Source organism: Pseudopipra pipra, chromosome 27, assembly GCF_036250125.1.
Source record: "Pseudopipra pipra isolate bDixPip1 chromosome 27, bDixPip1.hap1, whole genome shotgun sequence".
In the NCBI taxonomy this organism is placed as follows: domain Eukaryota; kingdom Metazoa; phylum Chordata; class Aves; order Passeriformes; family Pipridae; genus Pseudopipra; species Pseudopipra pipra.
Window position 1 is genome coordinate 2,907,917 of NC_087575.1, and position 27,964 is coordinate 2,935,880.

At 47.2% G+C, this 27,964-nt stretch overlaps 5 protein-coding genes across 12 annotated transcripts in view; 2 read left to right on the forward strand and 3 right to left on the reverse strand.

Moving 5' to 3' along the window:
* The window catches only part of TINCR (TINCR ubiquitin domain containing), a 123,345-nt gene that overhangs the window by 73,005 nt on the left and 22,376 nt on the right, over positions 1–27,964 (forward strand). The gene's annotated exons all lie outside the window — the stretch shown is intronic.
* FAM32A (family with sequence similarity 32 member A) lies at positions 111–961 on the reverse strand. The gene is made up of 4 exons (XM_064637484.1): positions 864–961; positions 605–743; positions 456–509; positions 111–296 (listed from the first exon to the last, which is right to left on the reverse strand). Exons 1-4 carry the CDS (start codon positions 938–940, stop codon positions 228–230), a joined length of 339 nt encoding a protein of 112 aa, XP_064493554.1. The 5' UTR covers positions 941–961; the 3' UTR covers positions 111–227.
* Positions 955–7,326, forward strand: CIB3 (calcium and integrin binding family member 3). Of its 4 annotated transcripts, none has more exons than XM_064637480.1 (7): positions 955–2,460; positions 2,538–2,728; positions 3,039–3,073; positions 4,826–4,937; positions 5,282–5,429; positions 6,166–6,361; positions 6,855–7,326. In XM_064637480.1, exons 2-7 carry the CDS (start codon positions 2,678–2,680, stop codon positions 6,874–6,876), a joined length of 564 nt encoding a protein of 187 aa, XP_064493550.1. In that variant the 5' UTR covers positions 955–2,460; positions 2,538–2,677; the 3' UTR covers positions 6,877–7,326. The 4 variants fall into 4 exon arrangements, with proteins under 4 accessions (XP_064493550.1, XP_064493552.1, XP_064493551.1 ...); XM_064637482.1 differs by having other exon boundaries at positions 2,592–2,728; XM_064637481.1 differs by having other exon boundaries at positions 955–1,796.
* On the reverse strand, positions 7,496–15,500 carry RAB8A (RAB8A, member RAS oncogene family). Its single transcript, XM_064637479.1, has 8 exons — positions 15,344–15,500; positions 14,852–14,912; positions 14,558–14,618; positions 14,149–14,226; positions 13,630–13,719; positions 12,957–13,022; positions 12,371–12,421; positions 7,496–11,472 (listed from the first exon to the last, which is right to left on the reverse strand). The coding sequence occupies exons 1-8, from the start codon at positions 15,465–15,467 to the stop codon at positions 11,380–11,382; spliced, it is 624 nt and encodes a 207-aa protein (XP_064493549.1). The 5' UTR covers positions 15,468–15,500; the 3' UTR covers positions 7,496–11,379.
* On the reverse strand, positions 15,758–25,177 carry TPM4 (tropomyosin 4). 5 transcript variants are annotated; one of them, XM_064637473.1, is made up of 10 exons: positions 25,046–25,177; positions 24,158–24,315; positions 22,069–22,194; positions 18,971–19,104; positions 18,599–18,716; positions 18,126–18,196; positions 17,828–17,903; positions 17,471–17,533; positions 17,318–17,387; positions 15,758–16,150 (listed from the first exon to the last, which is right to left on the reverse strand). In XM_064637473.1, exons 2-10 carry the CDS (start codon positions 24,269–24,271, stop codon positions 16,068–16,070), a joined length of 855 nt encoding a protein of 284 aa, XP_064493543.1. In that variant the 5' UTR covers positions 24,272–24,315; positions 25,046–25,177; the 3' UTR covers positions 15,758–16,067. The 5 variants fall into 5 exon arrangements, with proteins under 5 accessions (XP_064493543.1, XP_064493542.1, XP_064493545.1 ...); XM_064637472.1 differs by lacking the exon at positions 25,046–25,177 and having other exon boundaries at positions 24,158–24,474; XM_064637475.1 differs by lacking the exons at positions 24,158–24,315; positions 25,046–25,177 and adding an exon at positions 21,131–21,347 and having other exon boundaries at positions 22,069–22,190.

A 27,964-nucleotide genomic window follows, 5' to 3' on the forward strand; every position in this document is an offset into this window, starting at 1 on the left:
AAAAACCAGCCCTCTGCACCCACATAAACTTGGCTCCTCAGCCAAGAGAAGCCTTTGCTGGACATTTGGCTTTAACAAGCAAAGCTATAAAATAAGACAGGACAAAGTCATAAAACGCTCAGAAGATATATTAGACAATATGGAGAACACACACATTTACATGGCAACCCTTGCTTGATACAAACAAAACACAGCTCCTGCTCCAGAGCCCGTGACAAGCAGCCCAGTCACTTAGTCCAGCTGACTTTGGGAATGTCGTAATGCTCAGTCAGAGTATCCAAGTGCCTGTTGAAGTCCTGGGGGAGGAAAAGAGAAAGAAAACGTTTTAACATTTGGTGCTGACATCACCAAGTCGAACCACAAGACCCCCCTGCCTGTGCTTCACAAGGTGAAATAGTTCCTCCAGCCCAACAATAATAAGCACACTCCGAGGGACTCGGGGTGATTTCGCTCACCTCCACTCTCTGCTTGTGGGTTTTCGAGGCTTTTTTCAGGATCCGCTCCATTTGCTGCGGGAGACACAGAGGGGCCGGTTACTCCGAGCACTGGAGGCCCCTCAGCGGCCGCACCCGAGGGGTGACGGGGGTGGTTTTTAAAGCCTTACCCGCTTCTCCTGCATCTTCTCGTAGGCCACCTGCGCCGGGGTCCGCTTGTCCAGCCCGCGCTTCTTCTCCTCCTCCTGCTTCTTGCTGCTCACGATGTGCTCCAGGATCTGGGCCTTTTCCTTCGCCTTCTTCTTCTTCCTGCGGGCACAGTCCGGTCAGCGCCCGGCCCCGGGGATGGGTGTCCGCCTGTTCCTCCGGTCCCCCCTCACCACCCCCGGTTCCCCCCTGTCCCCCCGGGTCTCCCCGGTCCCCCCTCACCGTTTGCCGGCCCCCAGGGCCCCCCCGCTGCCCTTCAGCCGCAGCGGCCCGCGCTGCACCGCCTCGTAATCCGCCATGGCGGAACGGCCGCGCCCGCGCCCTCTGCCGGCACCGCCGCAACGGCGCGGCCGGGGAGAGGGGACCTGGCCGCGAGCCCCGTGCGCTCCCTCCGTGAGGGGAACGGGGAACGGGGAACGAGCCCCGTGAGCTCCCTCCGTGAGGGGAACTGGCAGCGAGCCCCGTGCGCTCCCTCCGTGAGGGTAACTGGGAATAAGCCCATTCTGCCCCTCCGTGAGGGGAACGGGGAACGAGCCCCGTGCGCTCCCTCCGTGAGGGGAACGGGGAACGAGCCCCGTGCGCTCCCTCCGTGAGGGGAACGGGGAACGGGCAATGAGCCCCGTGCGCTCCCTCCGTGAGGGGAACTGGGAATAAGCCCATTCTGCCCCTCCGTGAGGGGAACTGGGAATAAGCCCATTCTGCCCCTCCGTGAGGGGAACTGGGAATAAGCCCATTCTGCCCCTCCGTGAGGGGAACGGGGAACGAGCCCCGTGCGCTCCCTCCGTGAGGGGAACCGGGAATAAGCCCCTTCTGCCCCTCCGTGAGGGGAACCGGGAACGAGCCCTGTCCGCCCTCTCCGTGAGGGAAACCGGGATAGAATGAGCCTCGTCCGACCCTCCGTGAGGGGAACCGGGGCGGGACTGTCGCAATTGTGGAATATGTCAAGATTCTCTTAAAGTCAGGATGTTTTTTGGTGTACGCTCTTTATGTACTTTTAAGCCTGATCAGCAAGGGAGGAGACCTAATGAGTGCAACGGGCAGCAGGAGCATCCCTTAGTCAAGGACATCTGGGAATTAACAAGATTTAAAGATGTAGTAAATCAAGATGGTGATGGATGTCTATGAATACATGGCTAACTTGGCAAAAGACTTAAGGTCTGTGTATCCTAGAGCTGAACTATCTTCGTTATAATATTAAAATCACACTTATAGGTCAAAAAGACCCTGCCCAGGTGCAGACCCGTCCTTTGAGAATGTGGAGAAGTGCACTGGGGTTACGTAATTTGTACGGAAATTACTAAATAATCCTAATAATAGAGGGGCTGTACTTGGAAAGGGACTAACTCTGAACTTATGTGTGTAAATAATTTATGGATACTACCTCCAGTACAAACTACCATTAGCAGCACACAATGTGCACGAAGGGAAACACCGGCACAGGCTGCCCGGGGCACTGGTGGAGTCACCATCCCTGGAAGTGTCCATAAAACTTGGCTGTGGCACTTGGGGACATGGGTTAGTGGTAACCTTGGCAGTGCTGGGTTAGTGGTTGGACTCTGATCTTAGAGGGCTTTTCCAACCTTAATTATTCTGTGAAGAATGAGAAGGAGAAGAAGGAGTGGTTACCAAATCTCCAGCATTCGGTGTTAATTCTCAAAGAAGGAAAATACTACTAACACTTTTCAGTTAATTTGCAGTATCTGAAGGCATGAAAAAGCAGGATACAAGAATACCTGCTGCTCAAAGGCACTAATGAGCAGCTATTAGTTGTTTTGCTAAATGCTGTAACCCGAGTCTTTGTGGTGCTCACAGGAGACAGGTGAGTGCTGCTGGATAAGAGCCTCAAGCAGCCAGACTAAAGATTTGATGAAATGCTCCTGTTATGATACTTTGCAGCCTGTGGAAGTTGGTTACCTGATCCTCTGCTGTACCTGAACCTCATTGTTGCAGCTTTTAATAACCGAATATCCAGACGACCCGTAAAGGTGCCTTTGAGGAAAGAAGGATGGGAAAAAAGTCGCTATTCCCAGCTCGAAATGGGCAATAAGCAAACCATTTTCACTCAAGAGCAGCTGGATGCATATCAGGTATAAACCAAACTAAATGGCTGTTTGAACACAACGCTGAATAATGGTAAAGGTGTTTTTTTTTTAACAATCTCTTTTAAAAATTAATAAGTAGAAGTACTGAATTACACCACAGATTTTAGTGATATAGTTTGATCTTTATCTCAAGAAGGACAGTTATGAAATACTTCTCATTATATGCCAAAAAGAGAGCTTTAATGCTTAGTTACGTATTTTACAATATAACTTCATCTAAGTCACTGTACAGGAAAAGTTTGGGCCAATGCATGCTAAAAACTCATTACATGTTTTATCTTTTCTTGTTTCACAGGACTGCACATTTTTCACAAGGAAAGAAATCCTGAGGTGAGTATTCTGTGTGCATTTTGTGGGTAAAGGACATAGATTGCTATAAAGGCAGGCTACATACAGGGTGAGATATTTTAAATTTGCATAAATCTATTTTAAAATTGTTTTTAAAGTGATACCTTTGGGCAATCTTAGTATTTTCTTTTTTTTTTTTTAATGTACAAACTCTGTGTTATCTATCCTAAACTGAGACAGAATTCTGAATTTTGTATTTATGTACCAGTCCCTCTTTATTTATCAGAAATAAATGTAACAACTTATATTTAGTGGATACTTTGCCAGCAACATCCACGTTTCACATTGTTTTATGACAGATGCTTCAAAATATACTGTTATCCTTTGGAATACTTGGCCTGATTTTCATAAATCCTTAATGATTGTGTCAAGTTTTCTTCATGTCTGCTTATAAATAATTACACTGCTGCTTCAAAGTGCATTTTCCCCCTTCATGTGCCTCATTGAACTCTCCATTTAATCTCTGGCCAAAGGTTCTGATAAAGACAAGATGAGGAGTGGGACTGAGAGGCTTCACTGAAAACCTGAACTTCTCCTCTTGCAAGAAATACTCACCCAGACAGTAACACACACAACACTGAAGCTCTGTTTGCCCTCCCTGACCCTTGGGTGTGTGAACAGAAAGGGAATTGTTCCATTTCTCTGCTCTCAAGATGCCACCACACGTGTTTTTTGGCAGTTGCTCTGAAGGGCAGAGCACAGGGGACAGTTTTGTACAGAACTTTAGACCCCTGACATCTGCGTGTGGATTTTAGACAGGATATAAAACAGGAATGGTTCTGTAAAAACTGGAATCTGGACCTGCCCCCTCTCCCCATAGGAAACAGAGGCCAGAACCATAACTATGTCATGAATTAAGACATTTATTATTGATAAGGATCCCTTTTAAAATTCTCTCCTATTGTTTTGTTGGTAACAGCTGTGAATGGGATCCTTTCTCTAGCGCGAGAAGAAAGCAAAGACACGCTGAAAAAGTGGTCAATACATTCCAATCCTGGTGCACATTTTCTGTCTCTTGAACCTGAGTTCTGTGGAAGAACAGGAGGATACTTTGGATGGGTAAAATCCTGTTAGGGTGGATCCCAGATCTCTCTCCCTGCCCACGACTTTAGGTTTTATTCTGACGTTTAAACCGGATTTTTCACGCTCCGGTTTCAGCCCGTTGTTTTTTGGCCACACCATGCAAACAGATCCCTTCTGCCTTGCCACCAGCATTTGTGTGCTTGGAAACAAATCAGGTGGACCTTCAGGTTGAAGGTCTTGTGCCTTGTTATCATGAACACACATCCCAGTGACTCCACGTGCCTGAACACCTCTGTAGAATAAACCTGACACTGTTAAATGTGGGTTTGGAGACAGGTGTGAAGGGGTTTGGCTGCATGAGCTGTGTAAGCATTTTCACCTCATTGTCCTAGAATGAAGCTTTGTATTTTTCACCAGTTACACCGTGTTGCTCTCAATACTGGTTCTTCCACCACCAACATAATGATTCTGTGATATATTATAGATATACTTGTTATATATAAAGAGGTGGACTCCATGATCCCTGTGGGTCCCTTCCAGCTCAGAATATTCTGTGATATATAATATATATACAACATATATGTTACTTAGTGACCGATCTCCGTCTGGTAATGGAGAAAAAGAGTGAAAAGTGAGGTGGAAGAGGCAAACACCTTGTGCTCAGAGGTCTAAAGGACTCATTCACCAAACAAGCCTTTCTTTCTGCCTCAGGCTGTTTTACAGGTACCGAGATCTGGCCCCTCAGCTCGTTCCCCTCGACTACACAGACAAACCAGCTGTGACACTGCCCTACGAGCTCATTGCCAGCATGCCAGAGCTCAAGGTACGAGCCAGGCACACGACTCGAGTGACACACTGCAGTTTAATCTGCCCCATTTTAATAATTCATCCAGGACTAATTGCTGGGAGCCTGACATACAAATAAATTTGGGTTATTGACGGCAGAAGTCTTTCTGGAAGCTTCCAGTGATTCCCAGAAAACACCCTGAAGCCGCACAAAGTTTAAAGCGGCCGCAGCTGCGGCTGCCTCTGACACGAGCAGAATGGCAGAAAGGGGGGAGTTTGCCAAAAAGAGGTTTCAACAAAAACAATCTCTCTCCAACTGCCTCATCTGCACTGAAATCAATGCTGGTGAGGATGACCTTCCCTTGCTCCTCTGTTTCCCAGGACAACCCGTTCCGGCAGCGGATTGCAGAGGTGTTCTCGGAGCACGGGGACGGCAACATGACTTTGGATAATTTTCTGGACATGTTTTCAGTGCTAAGTGAAATGGCTCCCAGAGACTTGAAAGCTTATTATGCTTTTAAAATTTATGGTGAGTGAGACATGCATAAAAAGTTGGGGAAATCCTGCAGCTTCATGCAGGGATGCAAAATCTTCATTATAATGATTTCTAGTTAGCATTTCTTTTAATTCCATCTCAGTATTTGTTCTCTCTCTACTAAAAACTTTTGGTTTTCTTTATCCTTTTGTCTCTTATTTACTTGGGATCAGGATTTACTACAAAATTTACAGCCTGAAATTATCTGCGGTTTTCAAGAGCTGATAAACATTTAAGAAATATTTCTGTCTGAAGAGCTGCTTGGAAAAGTGCAGCACAAGGGATTTGGCTGCCCATAAATCTGTAGGGTGGATTTGGGAGGGGGAGGCAGGGAATAACAGTGCAGGCTTTTTTCTCCAAGGACAAATTTAAAGATTTAATTTTTTTAAGGGACTATTTTCAGTTATTTTCTTTATGATCAGCTAAAGACAAACCATATATCAAAGAAACAAAATCTTGCTGGAATGATTTAATTATGGCTACACTATGTTTAGCCACTAAACTATTTACAGTTGTTACTCTTATATATGATAAGGAGAAATGATTAGGCTTTTATTTTGTAACTGATTTTTTTACAAGCACACAGAGGTAACTTCCTTTCTGATCTGAGTTCTGCTGATATAAATCCATCACATCCTGGGAACAAAACCCTCCTGTTGGGTCTTGGCAGCCAACCACGTAAAATGCTGAAATTCTGTCACTTCAAATTAATTTTTGTCTCCTTTGTCAGATTTTAACAACGATGATTACATATGCAAATCAGACCTAGAGAAAACTGTTAACAAATTAACCCGAAATGAGCTGACCCCAGAAGAAGTCAGCCTTGTTTGTGAGAAGGTGATTTACGAGGCTGATGTGGACAATGATGGCAAACTGTCCTTGGAAGACTTTCAGCACATGATCATACGAGCCCCAGATTTCCTCAGGTAATATTTGCTTTTCATTTCTGACACAAAATTGCTCTTAGTTTCTCTGTCAAAAGCCTCTGAAGTGTGTATTTTATGTTTCCTCAGCCTTCATAGATAACCACTCTTCCCTGGCAGGTTCTAGTAGAGCTGCAAAGACTGGGAAAAGAGATGCTTGAAAAAAAGCCTGGAGGCTCCTTGACTTGCTTTTGAACCTCCAGATGTACTTTTTATACAACAAAAAGTCCTTGTAACTTAAAAAGTTAATATTAGCACTCAGGCTGCACTGGTAGGTCCATGAGATTTGCTCACTCAGTGCCTGACAGGGTGTTAATGTGGTTCTGATGCACATCTTACACAAAGCAGCACTCAAATCTTGCATTTATTTAATGTACCCAGTCCTTGCAAGTGCTTCATGAAATAAAGTTTCCAATTATAGTACAGCCCTAGAATTAATTGAGTTAATCCTTTGCATAGTGACACACAAGTGATCGTGGCTTCCTCTTGTTAACAGCACATTTCACATCAGGATCTGAATCCAGTGAAACATGGATGGAAGCACTTCTGGAACCTTAAAAAACTATCACTTCATCCAAGATTACCAACCATAAGAGCACAAAATGAGAGGGGCAAAGAGGACAACTTGTGGTAACTGAACCAGTCAGAAAACTCTTCTTGTTTACCTCTCTTAAAGGATCAATTAATTAAGTTCTGCATCAAGATTTCCCTGGAATTTAACAAAATGTCTATTCCCCCCTCAGCTGGAGCAAACCTGGCCTGGACAGTGAGATGGGAAGTATTCTTTTAAAGTTCAGATACCACCAGGTAGAAAAGGAGCTTGTATAGCTTCGAAAAATTCCCAAGAAAATGCCTTAACCAGGAAAAAACCCACTTGAGAATAGTTTCCAAAACACTGTGATTAATCAAAACTGTGTAAGCAACTCTTCTGATCATTTAGAGTCTTAATAAATGCTCCAATTAATCAATTTGCAGAAGTTTTCTCCAGAGTGCAGGATTTATAATGAGAAAGTCAGCATACTTTGAGGACAAGAAACCCTTCCCCAAATTCTGTCCCTCTTCTCTAATTTCAGAAATCCCCTGTTTTCCACACCAGACTCCATATGCACAAATGACAAACAGAACTGACAAACTAAGTTTGTAAAATTCTCTTTTCATAAGAAGTTTATTTATGCAGTGCTCAGGGTCCTGTACAACAGAGTAAAAACAGACATCCTGTAATAAACAACAGTTTTAATACAAACATGAAAATCAATGGGAAGTGTTTAAGAAAGCAGTTGTAACGTGGGAAGGGTGGCAGCCAAAAGTGGTCATTCTAAAAACACAATTTACAGTTCTTTTTACAGATTTTTGGGATGCATTAAGTTCCCTTCAAAAGGAAGTCGTAAGTCCCAACTCACGCTCCAGGCAGAGCACACTTTTCCTGCAGAAAGGCTGGAAAGCTGCTCTTTCCAGCTGCTAAACTTTATCAACCACAGAAACTCCAGGGCTCAGTGGGAGATGGGCCAGGGAACGAGGCAGCTGGAACACTCAGACTGCAGCTCCCATCCACATTCCACTGAGCAGATCTTTAGTTTAAACTAGAACTGAAGACACAAGTCATCATTCTTCCCTCAGCCCTATAACTTCTAGAACAAAGGAGCCCATCCTCACACAGCTGTTTGTTCCTTTCTCCCCTGGCACAAACAAGTCCAAGAAAACACAAAATCAGGGCAGTTTTGAGCCAGGGACACCCCCACAACAACCCCTCAGCAATCGTCAGGGGGATGATCAGCATCTCACATGAAAGGAGAGACCAAAGAATTTTCAGCAGCAGTAAAGAGACTTACAATAATCCATAGGATTTATAAATCTGAGGCTGGAATTCTGACGCTGGCATAAGGCTCTGATGTCAGGGAACATGAGCTGTGCCCATCAGCACAGGACACACACAACATGGGTGTTAAATCAGTGTTAGAACAGCAGTTCCACCAGTTACTGACCCACTGACAGCTCTGCACCCAAAAGGGTGAGGACCATCCCAAATATTGCAACCAGCCTGGAAAATAAGGGCAACCACAGAATTCCATGATACTCATTAAAGTAAGGGAATTTGAGAACGTGCTCAAAAATGGGCTTGTTTCTCTACAAACCAATTGTTAATCCATTACCTGACATTTTAATGGTATTCAGACACTGAGAATGTGTAGTGTGCACAGTTGGTTTTGCAGATCTACCTAAATTCCTCAGTTTTACAGATTTTGTACCCAATTTCAGATTTTTTCCTCCTTAGTTAAAGAAAGCTTAGATACATTACTGAATGTATTTCCCCAGTACCTCTCTGATACTTGTGTTTTCCATAACACTCATACTTAATAAACACAGTAACTGAATGATGTGATGGAAACATCAACTAGATATGGTACTTCTCCAAGATTTGATGCCTGTATTTAGTGACACAGAGCCAAGCACAGGTGCAGTGCAGTGTCTTTAACCTTTTCCTCTCTTACATTTGCATTTTAGGTTTCATATTGCTTACACAGACTTAATGCCTGGGTAGAGCCTGCATACCCAGAAGGATAGTGATGGCTGTAGTCACAGTAACTGCATGAAACTTCCTGAGATCAGGCAAAAATGTACTTGTTCATTGAGTAAAACCAACCATTTCAAAGGAAATCACACTCTAATCAGGTACATAAACATGTGCAACAACCAGCATAAGTTCAAACAGAAGGTATTCACAAAGAGTTCTGAATGCAAAAGAGTAACTTGAGATTTAGAAAATGAGTGAAAAAAATCACAATTCCGTCCTTCAAGTTTTACCCACTTGTAAATGAACATGGTTTGCTTTCCCCAGCTTGAGATGAGTTATTGATACTGTCCACAGGCAGACCTGTGGTGTCAAGTTAGATAAACCACTTATTTTTCCAGTCACCTTGAAAAATAAGTCTGGCTCAACATCTGGCTGTATAAAGCAGAATATGGATGTGAGACAATCCACAGTTACTGCTGAGCCAGAAGCAAATCATGACACTGATCAGTTTTGTGGAGAAAACAGCACTCAGACCATGCCTTATCACCTCCCCAGTTCTGCCTCAATCATTTCTTGAAGCACAAACTCTCTCTTTAAAACCATCCTTATCTCAAGACAGAGATGCTGCTCGTCCAAGCTACAGCTCTGGGTTAACTACACTCTGAACCACAGTGGAAGCCTCTTCAGTGAGGCTTCAGTGATTTTATCCTACAAATACATCTGTGTGTAAATCCACTACGGTGCACAATCACCAAGTCCTGCTGCTAAAAAGCCACAAGTAAACAAAAAAACCAAACCCTCATAAGGTCCTGGTTAGAGGAAAGCTTTAATCATGACAGAGCTTGTTGCAATCTGCTATTAAAAAAAGGTTGGTAGAATCTAAAATGCATTTTTATAAACCAGTAACGTACACAGTGAAATATCCTTTTTCCATTTCAGAGGAACAGGCAGCATTCCTGTTGAACCCAGTAGCAGGCTGCAGATTTATAATGTTAATTATGAACAGATCTGTAATTATGATAGATCTTTAACTACAGTAACACTTACCAGTGCTACTCTGAGGCCAGAGATTACCACCACAAACTTGGAAGAAAACAAAACCGGTGAGTAAATTCAACAACTTTAAAATCAACTTCAATTCTACCCTTAAGTGCAGTTGTCAATGTAAACGAAGCATGTTACAGCCCCAGTGAGCTGCAGGACACAGCTGGGAGTTTGCTGGGATCAAACACACCATCACTGCAATACTCAGCAGCAGATGCTCTCACTGGCTCCTTTAGGCAGGAGAACTGAGCTCAGAGCTGCAGCCCCCGGCCTGGCAGGGGCTGAACGTGGCTCCTGCATTTCACACACAGCCATGTCATGGATGGGTTGGTGGGAATGAGTTCCCAGCCTGTTCCTGGGAGGACTGGTGTCGTTTGCAGTGACAGGGGTTGTTGCTACCTGACATCTGCACTGGGACACCCAGCAAGGCAAGGTCAGTGGGAAGGAGTCTGTGTTTGGAAAGGGGATGTGCAGCATTTGTTTGCATATGTGAGCGAGTGTGCATGGGAACACACCACGGGGAGCAGTGTGGCAGCTCCTGGTCACTACTTCAAACTAGTTACTACTTCATGACAGATCTGGGGTCATTCCCAGCTGGAGAGTGGAAAAGTTGCCCATTGTAAGGTGACAAATTTGGTGTAAGTGTCCCTGCCTGACCCTGACCTGGTTCTCCAAGAACAGATGACAGATCACCTGCCCAGGACTCGCTGCAGCCATCAGCTCCTGTCAAACACATCTAAACATCTGGAGTACTTAATTAATCAATCAAGTCTAATGTGGATAAATTCCTGATGGTAAGGATCCATTATATTTACATCACTTTGGCTTTTTAAAAAAATAGAGATTCCTTTGAGGAGGATTTTTTTTTAAACGTCAATTGTACTTGTGGATTGTCAAGAGTAACACAACTGAGTAAGTGACAGGCAAAGGAGCTTCTCTGCAGTAGCAAAGAGGTGGAGCTGCAGAAAGCTCCCTCCTACCTCCTGAGAAAGCCCCAGCCTGCACTGCTCCCCCGGGGGCATTTCTGGGATGGTCTGATGCCACCGTTCCTTGTGCAGCTCCAGCCTGGATATGCACATGTACCATGTACACACACCTGGACTTTATTCACATGGGCATTTCTGGGTCTTGTTTTGATCATAACTTCATCCTTCTCCACTGGATACATGAGAGTTATGGACACAAAGGTTGCAGTCTGGCAGCAAAGGTGCTGCATCCCCGGGCCACGTGGGATCTGTTCCCCCTCTGCACACAGCACACGCGCCCGGCGGCGAGCTGGCAAAAATACACTTGTTTCATCTCCAAAACTGAAGAGTCAAACAATTACCAAAATAAACCATTTCTTATTCAGATGGTCACAGGGTTTCTTGTGACCAGACAAGGTTTGTTGGGAGCACTAAGTCCACAGACAGAGGAAACCTCACTCAGCACAGGCACAGTCCAGCTCAGGTTAAGGCCGTGTCCCTCACAGAAGAACACATCGGAAAAAGCTGCTTTTCTTTTGCTGGTCTGGTGTGATTTTGACTCCCTGGTTGCTGCCTTGTGGGCTATTGCCTTCCTGAAGAGGCAAAGAATATTCAGTTACTCATTTACACTTCACAGCTTCTCCCATCCATATTTCATCTGGTCGTTCTCTTGAGCCAAGCCTGACGTACCCAAAAACCTTCCCTAAAACCAACAGGAGGCTTCACTCATTTCTCAGTCTTAAACCAGGCATGACAAAAATTTCTAGAGCTGCATCTGCAGCTTTTGGCTTTAATAGCTCACACTGCATCTATGTTTCTTCTTTATATTAACACAAAGACAGCTGAGATTAAAAGATAATAAATTAAAGGGCACGTCTGGCTCTTGCTGAAACATTTATGAATGGCCAGCAAGACCCAAAATATCCCAGGTCAATCAATTCATGTCTGAACACACGAGGGTGGAAAGCTCAGTAAGAGCAGAAGGAACCCCCATCAGCTTCATTTCATATTTCATAAAGAACAAACCAACATGTATTTATTTGTTGTAAAAAGATAACCCAGTCATTGCTCAGGATGCTTTTGCAAAGATTATCCAAAAATATTAGTTCTATACCTATTCTGAAACAGTTTAAATCTTCTACCCTGCCTCCTCTATCTTTATGATTTATCTGATTTTCAGACTGCAAGAGTGAGAAGTATCATTAAACTGCTCTACCCCCCACGTGACTTTTAATAAAACAAATAAATCATTTTATTTAGAAAACCTCAGCTAATTCCTGAAATGCAGAGACAGTTGTTTACAAGCCAAGGTCAGAGCACAGCTTGACAGAACTCAAACCACATTCCTAGAACATTTCAGTGACCCCTTATGAAAGAGACCATGATACAATTTTTATACACTGTGAAAAGTTCTTGCAATGTGGCTTTTGGTTGGTTGTTGGTTTTTTTTTTTCCTATTTAAATCCAGCATGGACAAAATAAGTTACTCACCAACTTCTTGTCCATTTTTGCTTTGATATCTCTTGCAAGAGTGAAAAATGCCTGTGACAAGTCAAACAGTTCAGTGTTACAGGGGAAATAAAATGTACCCTAACAAATAAATTAAATAACAAATACATTCCAACTCTAATATACTTTATTGTTTAGCAATAAGCTGAGTTTCTACATACACCAAACTCCTCAAGAACATCAAATTTTCAGGTTTTCTCCCCCTGCTCCAGGTTTTAATGCTACTTCTCTATATCCACAACCTCCTTTTTGAGCCCAAAAGCCCCACCCAGGGTTTGTGCAGTGGGAAAATGTCCTTTATCAATCCTGTTCTTGAGTACAAAGACATGAGCTGAGTTTTCCCTTGTGCTGCCCTGATGCCCTTTGCTGTAACACCCCTGTGTTGTCCTAAGCACCAAGTTCCATTTACATAAATTAGCATAATTTTAGTTAAACAACACCTTAATGGAAGGCAGGGAAATGTGTTTAACAACCCACCCCCTGTACCCAACAATGGACAGGTACCTGTCCTCACTGTCTGTCTGCACAAATAAGACAATAAATATCAGAGGAAGGGGTCTGTACTTACATTCTCTATGTTTATATTTGCTTTTGCACTGGTCTCCATGAATTTAATCCCAAAGCTTGCAGCGAGCTGAACAAAAGCAGATTTCACATGAGTTGAACAATTGCAGGAGCAGCTCCAAACACACCCCCGGGCACAGGCTCTGCCCCTCCTGCCCCGAGTCACCCGAGCTGGGGATTTACTCACACACAACAACTTGCAACAATTAGGGACTAAATCTCACTGCTGCTGGCCTGTTCTCACCAGCTTTGCTCTGCTCTTTTGCAGCCTGCACATTTTAATCCGCTCCTTCCTCTTTTATTTTTCTTCTTGCATTGACACCTTGGAACACCTGCAGTGCAGATGCACTTTCCCTGCCTCGACCAACGCCAGAAAACACCATCCCATCTACCTGGTCTCGGTGGCTTCCAGCCAAAAAGAGACATTTTCTCAATGTCAAGCTCTAACATCCTTTTTCTTAGAAAAATCCAGCTCGTTGCCTTGCACCTGACAGATAATCAACAAGAATCCTTAACACAGGCTCAGCTTTTCATCCCAGGGGGGAAATGTATTGCCATGACAGCTTGGAGAACGTTTAATCATTCCACCCAGGTGGTGCCACGCTGACAATAATCAAAGCAGTTTTTAGACTTTGCAAAGCCTAAGCTGAGATCCATCAAAGCCACAGAGCACTCACCTTCTCCCCTTGCTCTCTAGAAACTTGTCTTTTGTCGTTTGCGTCACATTTGTTGCCCAGGATCATTTTTTCAACGTCTGGAGACGCGTGCTGGGACAGAGAGAGCAGACACCAGGCTTGGCTTTTGTACATCAACACTGGCAGGCACAGGAGGCACCACTCAAGTACCCAACGTGGAGATCCTGGTGCTGAGCACCTCCTGCAGATTTCCAGGCTCCCCCAACCCCTCATCCCAGCACCACGGCAGCTCTTGGATCGCTTGTTGTGGCAGGAAACCATCACATTGGGTGCCCTCAAAAGTACAGTGGCAACACAACAAATCACACAACAGGCCCCCACAACAAATCACTGTCAGCCAAGTCAGTGTTACCAACTTCCATCCCACAGATGGAACATCAAATGTTACTGATTTCCATCCTATTTATTTTCCAAGTACCCTCCAGCACAAGAAAGGTAACACTTCTGAAGCAATTAAGCTTCAATCATTTTCAGAGGAGGAACAGCAAGTAGAGAAATTACCTCTTCAATATTCCTGACCCAGTTCCGAATATTTTCAAAAGACTTTTCATTGGTGATGTCGTACACTAACATGATGCCCTGAAGGTCAGAAGGAGAAAGATTGTTTCAGCAAGAGTTAAAGGCTCATCTGTAGCAGAGACAAGCAACTTAACAAGGACTATTTTTAACACAGCTGGTTCACAGTTAATGGCAGCAAGATAAGGGGTGCAGGAGGTGTATTTATAGAGTGGAACATGGGGAAAGGTCCCTCTACAAAGTCCCATGTCAGCCCAGCATGGCCAGGAGCAGGAGCACAGCTGAGGGTCCAGCCTGGCACAGAAGGTCAGTTGTGCCTGTCCCACCTCAGCCCCAGCTGCCCTGACCCTCCCAGGTGGGTTTATCCCAGCCCGGATCCCAGGACTGCTCCTACCATGGCTCCCCTGTAGTAGGCGGTGGTGATGGTCCGGAATCGCTCCTGCCCGGCCGTGTCCCTGGAACAGACAGGACACGGGGCTCACACACCACCCCCAGCACCGACCCGAGATAACACCACCGAACAGTTAAAGAATTTAACTCGAACCAGTCTTTAGGCGCACTAGGACCGAGTTTTAGCTTCTAAGATACCATAAACTACTGAACAGCACAACTGGAATAAAAGCACCACACTACCGTCCCCACGCACAGCCCCGGTGACCGGACACCCCCCGCGGCACAGGAGCCTCACCAGATCTGCAGTTTGATTCTCTTGCCATCGAGCTCTATCGTCCTAATTTTAAAGTCAATACCTGAAAAGGAGAAGCAACGAAATCACTCACAGCTCCTGCTGGGAGACCAAACCAGCGCTCTGCCCTTCGATTTCGCTGTTCTAGTTTCACGTCCTCAGAGCTCCCCCCGTGCTGGATCCCGGGGGGCTGCGGGGCCGGGCGGGGCCTGCGGGGCCGGGGCTGTGAGGCCGGGTCAGGGGCTGCGGGACCGGGCCGGGGCTGCGAGACTAGGAGAACAGTGGGGGCTGCGGGGTCGGGGCTGAGGGACCAGGCGGAGGTTCCAGGGCCGGGCGGAGGTTCCAGGACCAGGCGGAACAGCCCCTCACAGACCCCTCCCGGAGTCTCCCCGGGCTCAGCGAACCCGCCCCTCCCGGGCTTGGAGCCGCGGCGGCCGCAGCCAACCCCCGCCGCCGGCGCCCCGCGGGCCCGTGAGTGCCTGTGCGCGGGCTCACCGATGGTGGAGATGAAGGTGGCGTTGAAGGCGTCCTCGGAGAAGCGGAAGAGCGCGCAGGTCTTGCCCACGCCCGAGTCCCCGATCAGCAGCAGCTTGAACAGGTAGTCGTAGGTCTTCGCCATGTTCGCGGGCTCGGGCCCCGCCCCCGCCCCGCCCCCCTGGCGCCCATTGGCCGAGCCAGGCGGGGAGCGCGCGGAGCCGGCGCGCCATTGGCGGGCGGCCCCCTACCGACTGTAAGCGGCGATGCCATTGGCGCGCGCCCTCCTCCCGGATGTAAGCGGCGCTGCGATTGGCTCCCCGCGGGCGCGCCTAGTCACTTCCTGCGGGCGGTGGCAGTGACGCCACTGCTGCCACTGCCCAGCGTGACGTCACGCGGAGAGGAGCGCCACAAAAACCCACACGGAAACCTCGGTTCCGAGAGAAATTTTTAATATGGAAGGGCAGGGCCGGGCGGTGCCGCCACTGCCGGGTACAGCTTCTACCAGGTTATACAAAAGGAGTCATGAACCGTGCGGGGCAGCCACGGGCGGGGCACGCAGGGGCTCCACGGGGGCTCCCTGGGGAGGTCTGGGGGAAAAAGGTCCCCGAGTGACACCCAGAGCCTCCGGCGTGGCTGTGCTGGTCATAACTTAATTGGCTTTCCCAGGATACAGAGAGAAAGAAGGAGAGAGGAGCGCTGCAGGGACGGGGCAGTTCCTTGGCCACGGGCAGGTCCCTGCCTCTCATATACAGTTCAGTTCGTTTAGCGTCTGGTCCAGTGTCTGGTGCAGGCCCAGGTTCTCCTCTTTGGCTTGGGCAAGTTTTTCTAGTGGGAAAGAAGGAAAACACAACTTAAGCTAAGTTATTTTACAGCTTTTTCCTTTTAATAAAACCTGTGGTAACTTACCTTCGTGTTTAACACACCTCTACAGCTGGAGCATCTTTTGGCAATTGCTCTCATTTAGGGAGGGTTTTGGCCATGTCTCTTGTGAAGTGACAGACTTGTGTTCTGACTTAATGTGTGATGTACAGGACACATCCTGCTGGGTTTTCCTTGCACCGAGAGGTTTTTAACCAGGCAGGTGGAACACAAGGACACACCAAAAGCACCCAAAGCTTTTTGTTGCCACCTGTGTCCTGGGAACACTAAAACTGAGGTGTTTGCCAGTGCCAGGTTCTGCCCTGGCTGTGTCTGCCCTTCCCTGTGTGAGGAGCTGAACGTGTTTTTGGTGGTGTCACCAGCACAGTTTAGGTAAGTCCCAAGGAAGGAAACCCCAAAGGCTGACAGGTAGAGGTATCGTGTTTTATTGAGCTCAGTGCCCACAGAGGTGGAAGGGTCACTTGTGGAAGTGGCACAGGAGTGACAGGGATGACAGGCAAGAAAAGCTTGAGAAACGCAGCGAGAGGGAGCCCCCCCCTGTGCCCCCACACAGGGGCAGGTCACAAAGAGGTCATGTCATTGAGGGCATGGTCAAGCTCCTCACTGATGGCTTTGTACTTCAGCTTCTGAGCGTAGAGCTCGTCTGTCGGTCAGCAGGGCCAGCAAAAAGTGCAGGGAAGAGAGGAGGCCACAGGAGGAGGAGACAGGCAGAAGGCAACAGCAGCCAAAGCAGTTGGGGAGGAAAACAAGAGAAGAAAACAGAGGCGTGGTTGAGTATCAGAAGGGAAGCAAAACACCCACACAGCTGCCCGGTCAGGAGCTTCACCCACGTTTCCTTTTTGCAATCCCACAATTATCTTTTCAGTAAGCAGATTAAGTAGGGTTGGGATCTCGAGCCCTTGAGTCCCTGAGTTGGCCAAAAGCAGGTTGTTGTTACCAACTTTTTTGCAGGAAAACCTCTTTCAGAACTTCCCAGTAGACACATCACACCCATCTACCAATACACCTGATGAGTACTGCTGCCCTTTGCCAATAAAACCCACCACTCACTCCTAAAATTTGTTTTCTGATTTGGAACCAACCACTTTTAAAGAAATTTGAGCCATTCCATACCTTCCAGGTCATCAATAGACTTTTCCAGTTTGGTAACGGTTCTCTCTGCAAATTCAGCACGAGTTTCAGCCTAAAAAAAGTTGAAATAGAGTCACTGGATGCTCTTAAAAGAAATGATGCCAAAATACAGTTTTTGGGGATGGCCAAACTCACTTCTTTCAGCTTGTCAGAGAGAATCTTGATTTCTTCTTCGTATTTATCTTCTTTTTCCGAGTACTGTGAAAACAATAAACATTCTTTAAGGGAAGTTGTAGCAACAATAATAAATGTTTATGAAACTGTGACCTATTTATAACCACTTTTCCTTTTACAACAGCTGCAAACACCATTTCCGTGGTTTTCTCCTCTTCCCCAGGCTTTTCAGGCTGGTGTGGGCAGAACTGATGGAGCAGGAGCCACAGCCAGGCAGCTAAAACCTCTCACTTGCTTTGTATTTCTGGCTTATTTCTATGAATTTTATTTACAAGTTTTGGCTTTGCCTGTACCCTTTAGTTCACTGCAAGAACCAACCTTTTCAGATTGAGCTTCCAAAGACTTCAGGTTGTTTGTGACGTTCTTTAACTCCTCTTCAAGGTCACTACATTTACTATGGGGGGATAATAAAAGTATGAATTACTAGTGTGATTTAATTTTCAAAGAATCTAAAACATACAAGGCAGGAGGTAATGAAGTCTGAAAGGAGAAAAGTGGGTATATCATGTACCAACAAGCTTTTCTACAGGTACTGATTACATGGCTGCCTACCAGGAGTAGATTTTTCTAATGAAATATAGTGTTGACCTTCAGTGTGTTCTAAACAGTTACTCACACTTCAGACACCTCTGCACGCTCCTCAGCTCGTTCCAGTTCACCCTCCAAAATAACCAGTTTACGGGCAACCTGTAAAGACACAACAGCTCTGTCAGGCCAGTCTGGAGTTCACAGAATCCCAAAATGGTTTGGGTTGGGAAGGACTTTAAAGATCATCTCATTCTACCCCCTTGCCACGGGCAGGGACAGCTTCCTTACACATTTCTCTCAAAGCACTACACTCCTGCTTCCTTTGGAATGAGGAAATTGGAATCAATCACACCCCCCCAGACATAACAGACTTCCCAATTAATTAAGATTTTGCAGTGCTTTTAGCATCAGGACGCTGCAAAGTCACCATTAAAACTCCTCCTTGTTGGGAACGTTCCAAGGTTGGAGCATCAACGAGTGCACAAAGAGGAACCAAAGTGGGGAGTGAAGTTGTTGTTCAGAGCTCTCCTGAACGTTTCACCATTTCCTTCTCCCTTTTACCTCCTCGTATTTGCGATCGGCTTCCTCGGCAATGTGCTTGGCCTCCTTCAGCTGCATTTCCTGAATCTCCATTTTCTCTTCATCTTTCATTGCTCTGTTCTCAATCACCTTCATTCCCCTGCAGAAGTCAAAGCGTGTTTAATGTAGGAGTGTTTTAGCACTTCTATCTCAAAGGTCCTGAAGTGGAATTTGATATTTGTAACCCAGAAATGGCCCATTACGACCCTCCATGTTCTTCAAGGCTAAAGGAATTACTCACTCAAGCTTATAAAGAAGTTCTGAGTCTCTGATCTGCGGATACTAAATTATACAGGAATATTTTATTCGTATACATTAAATTTTTTACCCAAAGAAAGTCCCAAAGGGCCATACCTCTCGCTCTCATCTGCTGCTTTCTCAGCCTCCTCCAGTTTCTGCAGGGCTGTGGCCAGTCGTTCCTGGGCACGATCCAACTCCTCTTCCACGAGCTGGATGCGTCTGTTCAGAGCTGCCACCTCCCCTTCGGCCTGTGAAACAACCACCCAGAGCCGGGGTTACACAGGCCACTGGCTGCTGGAAAACCTTCCCAACTAAGCAATTCCCCTAAAACTGCAATGGCATCTCCCCGGAGCTCCAGGGGCCCTTCTGCCTCTGCTTTTTGTTTGCTTAAACTGTGGCATCTCAGGAATGTCAAGGTATGGAGTGTGTGCTTGTCCTTTCTTTTTTCTCAGTGGTACTTATCATTCCTGCCACACAACAAAGGACAGGACTGCCAAAGGATCGAAGGATTTTTGGATCACTTTACCTTTGGATCACTTTACCGGGCTGAATCTATCTACAGTTAAAAAACGAACTGTTCCCATAATGGCTTAGTTCCAAAACCTTCACTGTTGGTTTCTCTGCCCTTGGTTCCATCCTGGACCACAGTCACAACCCACTGCTGAGGTCTGAGCCAGTTCCTTTTCCATCCTGGCTCCTGAGCCTGCAAACACTGAAGAATCTTCATGGTCAGCTGGGCCTGACAGTTGGCCTCAACATGGCAGAGTCAGGCTTTTTTGGGGCAAAAATTAGATATGTTCTTAAAATAAGTTCACTTTGCTTCCTGTGCTACTTAAGGAATTAGGCAGAAAGCATTTCTTGATAAGGTTTGTATATTATTGAATAAACTGCTCAGTATAAACTCAGAATAAACTGCTATTAATGTATAAAAAATAGACTAACTTATAAATGGAGAGATTGCCAGGAGAAAGGCCTGATACAGACAACATGGACAAACTGGTGTCCATAAATATGTGTTTATTAAGATATGGCTCCTTTAATTGCTTGTTTTTGAAGAAAAATAAAGCCCTGCTTTCATAACTGCCAGGTTTGTGCACTTTATTGTCCCCAAATCTGAGCAGGATTGCCATCTCTAAGATTAACTTTTTTAAAAAAGAAAGACTTTTATGGGCTACAGACTCTGGAAGGGTGATTGTTTTATGCTTTATGGTAAAACACTTTAAAAAAAAAAAAAAAAGTGTTTTGCTGCAGCTTTGCAAATTTGGTCACTGACCACTCCTAAGCTGGAGGAAGTGGTTTCCATTCACAGCTGAGCCATCTTGCAAAGGAGTTCAGTGGCTGATCCAAATGGAAGCTGACCCAGGATTCCTCTAGTCATAAATTATCCAACATTTCATTTGTTTTTTACCCAGTGCTGTGTTTAACTTTCTCGATTTACACACAAGGCATCGATCATGTACAAAACTGGCATCTGTTCTGTGGCAGCAACTCCTTCCTCTAGACAGGGCACTTTTAAGTCATATTTTAATTCAGCAAGATTCCAAAGCTCTGGAGCCGGGGCCACTGGGAAGCTGGGGTGAGCCTGGCTCCACCTCTCCCAGCAGCAGCCCGCAGTCCTTATACGGTAAAACTAACTCGCTGACATGTGATAAAATAGCAGGAAGATGCCGGGAAGGCTGATTACACACAAATCTAAGTGAAACCAGCTGTCCAGCCCTGGGAGAGCCGCACGCTAGTGGAGAGTTCGCGTTTCTCTGTGAGAAAACCAGGAGGGAAAGTTATTTTGCAGCAGTTCGGACATTCCCCAGCTGTGCCGGAGCCAGCGGTGCGGCGCCGAGAGGCGGGAACTCCCCGCTCCGTGTCATGCAGCGCTTTTCCCTAATTAAACAGCCATTTCCTACTAAACTCGCAAGCGCTCCCCGGTGCCCACGGGAGCTCGACCCCGTGGCCGATGGGTGTCCCTTTTCCGCAGGGATCGGCCCCAAAGCGCGAGAAGCAGCGGGCGCCGGGGCCGCGCCCGGTTCCCCCCGGGACGGGACCGGACGGGACGGGACGGGACGGGGCGGGCGCGGCGCTGCGGCAGCGCCGGCGGCTCCCGCGGGCCGAGCGTGCGGAGCGGGAACGGCCCGGGGATGGAGGCAGCCGAGCCGTCCTCCCGCAGCGAGGAAGAGCCGGGCGCGCCCCAGCGAGAGAGAGCCAGAGACAGGAAGGAAGGAGCAGCCCGGGAAGAGAGCGACCGAGAGAAGGCGAGCAGGCAGCCCCGGGCGGTCTCACTTTCTCCCGCAGGTCCCGTTCCAGGTCCAGCTCCCGCTGGAGGACCTGGGCGCGATCCTCCGCCTCATCCGCCTGTTGCTGCAGGCACTGGATCTTCCTCTTGACGGCTTCCAGGGAGCTCGGCGCGGCCATGGGCGCGGCGCGGACGGCGGGCTGGGCGCGGAGGTGCTGCACGTGGCGGCCCCGCGCCTTTCAATGGCCCGATGACGTCACGCGGCTGGAGGTGGAGGTACAGCTGGTGACGTAGCACCGGGGAGTCGGCGCAGGCAGGGCCGGGACGGTCCCGCCCGTCCCCCGCCATCCCCGTCCCCCGCCATCCCCATCCCCATCCCTATCCCTGTCCCTATTCCCATCGCCATCCCCGTGCCGGGGGGGTGCAGCCCCCGGCGGCCGCGCTCCTCGGCCCCACCTCCCGCTCCCAAAAAGGGGGGGTTCGGGGCTGGTGACGCCGCTGCCGGGCCCTGCCCGCCGTTCGTCGCTGCCAGAGGCGGCCGAGGTGTGGCGGGGAGCCGGGGCTGCTCTTTAACCCTGGGGATGGAGGCAAAGGGCATCTTTACGCCACAGCTGGAGCCCTGCTGCTGTCCCGGCTTCCCGCAAAGATCACGATTTTGTTTACTTGATTAAAGGAGATTTCAGCTTTCCTAAAGAATTCCCACCCACAGCACTCCTTCCCCCCGTTTCAGTGCCATCAGTTCTCTGGGTGTCCATCGAGCCCCGAGTGGCACCGTGTCCCGGGGGCAGCTGCGTGTGCCGTGGGCTCTGTGCAGAACAGCTCTGGCTCCCTCTGGCAGAGGGGAGAGGAGAGAAAATCCCTGCACCACAACCCTGCCTTTCTATCCTCAGCCTAGTGCTGCAGTATAGAAATTCTCAGCCGTTCCTAGAACAGTGCAGTACCTACAAAATACACAGAGCAGAGTTCCAGGGAAGTGGGTACATACATCAGTGGCCTTCTTCTCAGCCTGCTCCAGTTTCTCCTGGGCATCTTTGAGAGCCTCCGAGTACTTGTCCAGCTCATCTTCAGTTCCTTTCAACTTCTTTTGCAGAGCAACCAGCTCATCCTCTACCTTTCAAGAGAGAAAACCCCCAAAGTGAGCATCCTGATGTAGTATCAGATACAGTTTAATATGATAAAACCTCTCTTTAGTATTAGTTTAACTTCATTTTAACATACAAAGAGTCACAAAAGACCAAAGTTCTGCTGGGGACAACAGTCTGAGAATGACTGGTAGCAGTTGCCGGGGAAAGATCACTAAAAACATCTCACCCTTGAAGAACATTCTCTGCCACTGCACACATGGGATCTGGTTTAATATATAACTTGGTATAAGCCCCTTTTCACCCCATTTTTATTTTGGACACTCTGCAACAATCAGTTTTACAGCATTATTATAAATGTTTTTAAATTATGCCTCCGTGTTTGTTCCCAGACGTGGTGATTTATCAGGAAACTGTTCAATTCCTGTACAGCTGGAAAAAATGAGTGGTGGTTCCCTAATCTCCTTTGTGGGAGGTTCAGGACACTTCAACCCAAATGGAAGTGGGAGGGAACAGGGCTGGCCCTGCTGTAGAAGGGACCTGGCGACCTCGGGAGGTCCCTTCCAACCCGGATTATTCCCTAACTGTGGCCCAGCAAGATATGCTCCATCCTACCATGAGGCTCAGACTCCTCCATACCATATAAATCCATATTATTCACTAGAATGGTGCTATTTATAACCTGCTGGGAGACTGTTTAATGACAAACTGCCTCATGCTCCCTGAAGAATTCGTTATCAGAGGCTGGCTGCTGATAAGGGTGGGCCTGCAAACCCATCTGCTCCATCCTTTCATTTGCAACTCAAAACAGCTCAGTCTGCTGAGAAGCTGATTTATCTGTTTAGCTCCACCTTCACACAAATTTAGTCTATCAAAATAGTTTGTGTTTTGGTGCACTTCCTTCATTTTGGTTTCAATGATGAAGACATTTTTGGTAGTGTGCTATTCTGGAACGTTGTTACGTTGCAATAGTTTTACTCAGAGTAACCAGAGAGTGTGAGAGAACTGAAACTTTGCTTGGGTGCTCTAGCAGAGGGACAGTGAGCAGCAAGATGAAGGTGATGCTGGCTTTGTGTATGAATATTAAAATCACTACTTGAGTACTGTGCCCACATTAAAAAAAAAAAAAGCTGAAAATTTTGAGACAACTCAGAAAAGAGGAGTGAGATCAAAGATTTATTTTTCTAAAGAAAAAGAAATATTAGGCCAAATGAATGCTAATAACATATTAGAGCAGTCTGGAAGATGTAGTAGAAGCAGCCACATTTAGAGAATCTAAAAGGGAAAGGTGGTAATTTTACAAGGAGTGCTGTAAAAACTTGAGTGTAGTCAACTTACATTTCAAGATTGTTCTGAAAATACCAAAGCTCAAATAGGAGGCAGACACCCAGAATAAAGACATTGAAAAGCAAAAGAACTGAAAATGTTATCGTTAAAATTCAGCTAAAAGCAGAGCATCCAAATTAAGATATTTTTGATTATTCTTGACAAAAAATGATAGAACATATCTACTGTTGAGTCTTAGTTGGCACCTCTAAGGGGCACTCTGTGCACCAAAGACTTGAAGTGAACTTTATTAATTTGCTTCAAGGAGAGGCTTAATTAATGTTTAGACACAGCTGACTCTATTAGCAGTAGTCCTACAGGTGTCAAGGTTTGCAGCTTTGATTTTGAGTAAGTAAAGGCCTTTTCCATGGAATCAAAAGCACAAGAAAATTAAGGCAATTATGTAAGATTTAAGAAAACTTAGACAAAGTACTGCTAATAAATCTGAGGATGATGTTAATTTTGCAAAGACTGAGATGGCTGACAAGTTACTGCCTAGACCTGGCTGTATAAGTGTAACAAAAAGGCAAAAAAACTTCAAAAGAAGATTAACAGAAAACCTGACTTCAAATTATTTTGCTTTCTGAATCAGAAAATTGCAGCACAGTATTTTGTGACACTTATTTTCACAGCACACACACAGCCAGTGATTTTATTTCCACTTACCTGCTTGCATTTGTCCTCAGCTGCCTTTTTATCCGTCTCAGCCTGCTCTGCTCTGTCAATGGCATTCTCCTTGTCCAACTTCAGCATCTGCATCTTTTTCTTGATAGCTTCCATTTTTGCTCAAGGCTGGGTTGGATCTGTCTCGCAACTGAAAGAATCTGATGAGTGAAATTTTAGATTTTTAACAGCTTGGGCAGAGAAAGAAGTTGTACCCCGGCAAGCTACAGGGAAAATGAGCTCAAGTGGTTGCACAGGTCTTTAAACCCAGAGACCCCTGGACAAATCCCAGATCTACTGGCCCCTTCTCTGATCTTCCATCCACAGCCTTTCTAAGGAATGAGCTGGAACAGGCTCACTAGAGGAATCTTCACCACTCCACCATCTCCTTATTTGGGTCCTGTTTTCTTAAAGAGAAAACTGTTTCCATTTTTAAGCTTCTGACAGAAGCAAAAGTGTTGACATATGAACACATGCTTGAAAGAAAGCTGATTAGCACCCGTTGGTGTGTGCAGAGCAATTAACCAGCCCAGCAGAGCTGGGGGGATGGCCTGGCTTCTTGGAATAATGGCATGAGGCTAATGGAGGAAAGGGAAGGATCCTTTTAGATTCCTCCAAAATAAAGCCATGCATAAAATAAATCAACCAATCAGTCAATCATGTGCTTAAGAGGTAGCCAAATTTATGTTATAAAAAGATGCAGGATAGAGACAGCAGGTTTTTTGCTGTAAAAATAAGACTTGGTGTTAAGGAACTAGCTATAATCTGTGATAGTATAACACATAACAGAGCTCAGATTTAGATACCAAGTTCAGGCTCAAGGCATTCTCTGAGTTTGAGTGCTTGTCCTTGAAATTTCCCTCACTAAACACTTGGGGAACTGAACAATACCTGAAGTTGCAGTCTGATGATCACCGTAAATTATTTCTTCTGCTGTTTGAAGGAGTCACCTTCTCTCTGTCAGGCAAGAGCAGGCTCTGGGAAGAACATCAGGAGTAGTTCCACTGCCAGAGGACACCAAGCAGAGCATCCAACAGCCCCAGGACAAGCCCTGTTTTCCTTTTGCAGCTCTATTAAACACATCCCCCTAACCCCATGCCCTCTCCATCCCTTCACATGCTCTCGCTGAGCCTCACAGCCCAACGCCTGCCTTGTCCTGACTGTAGCAGGGCTGAATTACTGCACCTTCCAGGGCAGCCTAACAACACTCGCTGACTTTGCTATCCAGGGACCTGCATGGAGTCATGGAATATCCTGAGATGGGTTCCACAAGGATCATCGAGTCCAGTTCCTGGCCCTGCCCAGGACACCCCAACAATCCCACTCTGTCCCTGAGAACGTTGCCTTAAATGCTCCTTGAGCTCTGGCAGCCTTGGGGCCGTGACCACTGCCCTGGGGAGCCTGGGCAGTGCTCCACCACCCTCTGGGGGAAGAGCCTTTTCCTGAGATTCAGCCTTCACATTCCCCCAGTTCTTTGCCCAATCCAGGTCCTGTTGACCACCCAGTCACTCACAGCCCGAATTCCCCTGTACACCCTCACAACCCCTCAGTCCTTCCCTCAGAAGTGCTCACAGCATCCCCAGCCATGAGGGCACCAGGAGACTCAGCACAACACTCAGAACTCCCCCATCCTCTAGGGTGAGCTGGCACGGCACCAAAAGGCCTTTGGGAGAGAGTTTTATGGGAAAATCTGCCCTTTATTTAGCTAAACACGACTAGAGTGGACATAAAGCCAACACCAGCACAATGCCCATGAGCAGGGCCCGAGCCCCACAAAGTGCCCCCACAGCACTGGGCTGCCCTTTGTGAATAATTGTGCTGGGTTTGGTTGGAGTAGAGTTAATCTTCTTCACAGTGGCTGGTGTGGGGCTGTGTTTTAGATTTGTGTTGAACACAGGGTTGATAATATATTGATGTTTTTGTTATTGCTGAGCAGGGCTTACAAAGGGCCAAGGCCTTTTCTGCTTTTGTATGGCCACGCTGGGGAGGGGGCTGGGAGAGTGTGGGAGGAGGACACAGCCAGAACAGATGACCCAAACTGGCCCAAGGGATATTCCAGACCATATGACACCATGCTCAGTATCTAAAGTGAGGGGAAGGAGAGGAAGCAGGGAGATGTTGGGAGTGATGATGTTTGTCCTCCCAAGTAACCATTATGTGTGATGTGGCCCTGCTCTCCTGGAGATGGCTGAACCCCTGCCTGCCCATGGGAAGCAGTGAATTAAAAGCCTTGTTTTGCTTTGCTTGTATGCATGGCTTTTGCTTTTAATTTTTGCTTTCCCTATTAAACTGTCTTTATCTCAACCCACGAATTTTCCAGCTTTTACTCTTCTTATTCTATCCCTGATCCCCTGGTAGGGGGAGTAAGCGAGCGGCTTGTGTGGTGCTTGGTTGCTGGCTGGGGTTAAACCACGGCAATGATTTAGTGGGTTTTAATTCAAAATTAATTAATTTACCAAAACCAAGCCTCTCCCCCCCCCCACTGCCCGATGAGGGTCTCGCCCCCCGCCCCAAAATGGCGGCCGGGGGCGCCCCCAGGGGCTGTGCTGAGGCGGCGCCAAGATGGCGGCGCGCCGGGACTGCAGCTCTTGGCGGGCTGAGGGCGCTCGGCCCGCCCCTCATCCGGCCCCGGGCACCGCCTCACGAGCGGCAGTTAGATGTTAAATAACGCCGAGCGCAGCCGCTTGGTGTTTTTTTTTTTTTTTTTTTTTTTTTTCTCCTCCTATATATAAAGCAACAATCGGAATTTTTAACGGTTCTAAGTCGAGCGTTTGCTGAGAAACCGATGCTGGCTTTTGCCACTTACTGTGTTCCCGCCCCTCAGCACACCTGATGTAATTAAATCTGCATTTTCCCCTCAGAAATCGCCACATTTCTCTCCCCTCCTCCAGCCCGGAGGTACCGCTGAAACGACATGGCCCCATGGGCTTTTTTTTTTTTCCTATTTTTCTCCAATCCTGATGATTTTAGAGGCCTAAATGATTCTGTGATTTGAACAGTAGAAGATAAAACCACGCAGGTCCTCAGCATGGAAGTGGGTTTAAGGTGTGGGTTTAAGGTGTAGGTTTAAGGTGTAGGGATGAGGCACTACATTAACAGTGTTCCCAAACCTGCGGAAGTGTCATTAACCCCCAATAAACCACGTTAATCGCTATCATGGCTGGCATTTCTCCGCCGAGGGCAGTAGGTTGTTGTAGGGATTTGGGGGTTTTGGGCTGAGGGTGAAACCCCAGGAGCTGAGCTGGGGTCAGTGCTGGTGAGGGGTCATGGCAGCCACCACTGTGCTGAGCTGCCTCTTTGGCACAGCTGTGGTGATCCCCACCGGCTTTCTCCGGGACAACATACACCTCTAATAGCTTTTCTTGGTGGTCCAGCTCACACTGCTCCTCCTGTCAGTTCAAACCATCCAGCTGTGTTTTGTGGCTCCTCCAGGGCCTCCCTCCCTCGATGATCGCTGCCATCCTGCCTCCAGGCCTGTTCCACCCCGTGGTCCCGCACGCCGCAAGGTTGGATGTGCTCCGTTTGTAGCTCTGTTTCAGAGGAGCAGGTTTTGGGGTGCAGCTTTGGAGACGCATCAAGCAGGGGAGGAAACCGAGGGGGAAGGACTGCGTTGGCCCCGTTTGACCCAGCACATGTAGGAACTCGTGTGATGGAGGCAGATGCAAGACCATACATGCTGCTCTGTGGGACTACAGCTGCTTGTACCCTTGGGTGTGCATTTCGAGCTGTTCCTATGGCTGCTCTTGCAGCCTCTTCACAATTTCTATGATTGAGAGGAGCACAAGTGGCTTTCCAGCCAGCTCACCAACC

Coding starts and splice junctions, on each gene's coding strand:
- FAM32A (XM_064637484.1), bottom strand. CDS start 940: ATGGCGGATTACGAGGCGGTGCAGCGCGGGCCGCTGCGGCTGAAGGGC. Junction 744..863: donor GCCCTGGGGGCCGGCAAACG/GTGAGGGGGGAC, acceptor CTGTGCCCGCAG/GAAGAAGAAGAAGGCGAAGG. Junction 297..455: donor CCCACAAGCAGAGAGTGGAG/GTGAGCGAAATC, acceptor TTCCTCCCCCAG/GACTTCAACAGGCACTTGGA.
- CIB3 (XM_064637480.1), top strand. CDS start 2,678: ATGGGCAATAAGCAAACCATTTTCACTCAAGAGCAGCTGGATGCATAT. Junction 4,938..5,281: donor CCAGCATGCCAGAGCTCAAG/GTACGAGCCAGG, acceptor TCTGTTTCCCAG/GACAACCCGTTCCGGCAGCG. Junction 6,362..6,854: donor CGAGCCCCAGATTTCCTCAG/GTAATATTTGCT, acceptor TCTTGTTAACAG/CACATTTCACATCAGGATCT.
- RAB8A (XM_064637479.1), bottom strand. CDS start 15,467: ATGGCGAAGACCTACGACTACCTGTTCAAGCTGCTGCTGATCGGGGAC. Junction 14,913..15,343: donor CACCTTCATCTCCACCATCG/GTGAGCCCGCGC, acceptor TCTCCTTTTCAG/GTATTGACTTTAAAATTAGG. Junction 14,619..14,851: donor AGAATCAAACTGCAGATCTG/GTGAGGCTCCTG, acceptor TGTCTGTTCCAG/GGACACGGCCGGGCAGGAGC.
- TPM4 (XM_064637473.1), bottom strand. CDS start 24,271: ATGGAAGCTATCAAGAAAAAGATGCAGATGCTGAAGTTGGACAAGGAG. Junction 18,717..18,970: donor GCAGCAGATGAGAGCGAGAG/GTATGGCCCTTT, acceptor TGACTTCTGCAG/GGGAATGAAGGTGATTGAGA. Junction 18,197..18,598: donor CCGATCGCAAATACGAGGAG/GTAAAAGGGAGA, acceptor GTGTCTTTACAG/GTTGCCCGTAAACTGGTTAT.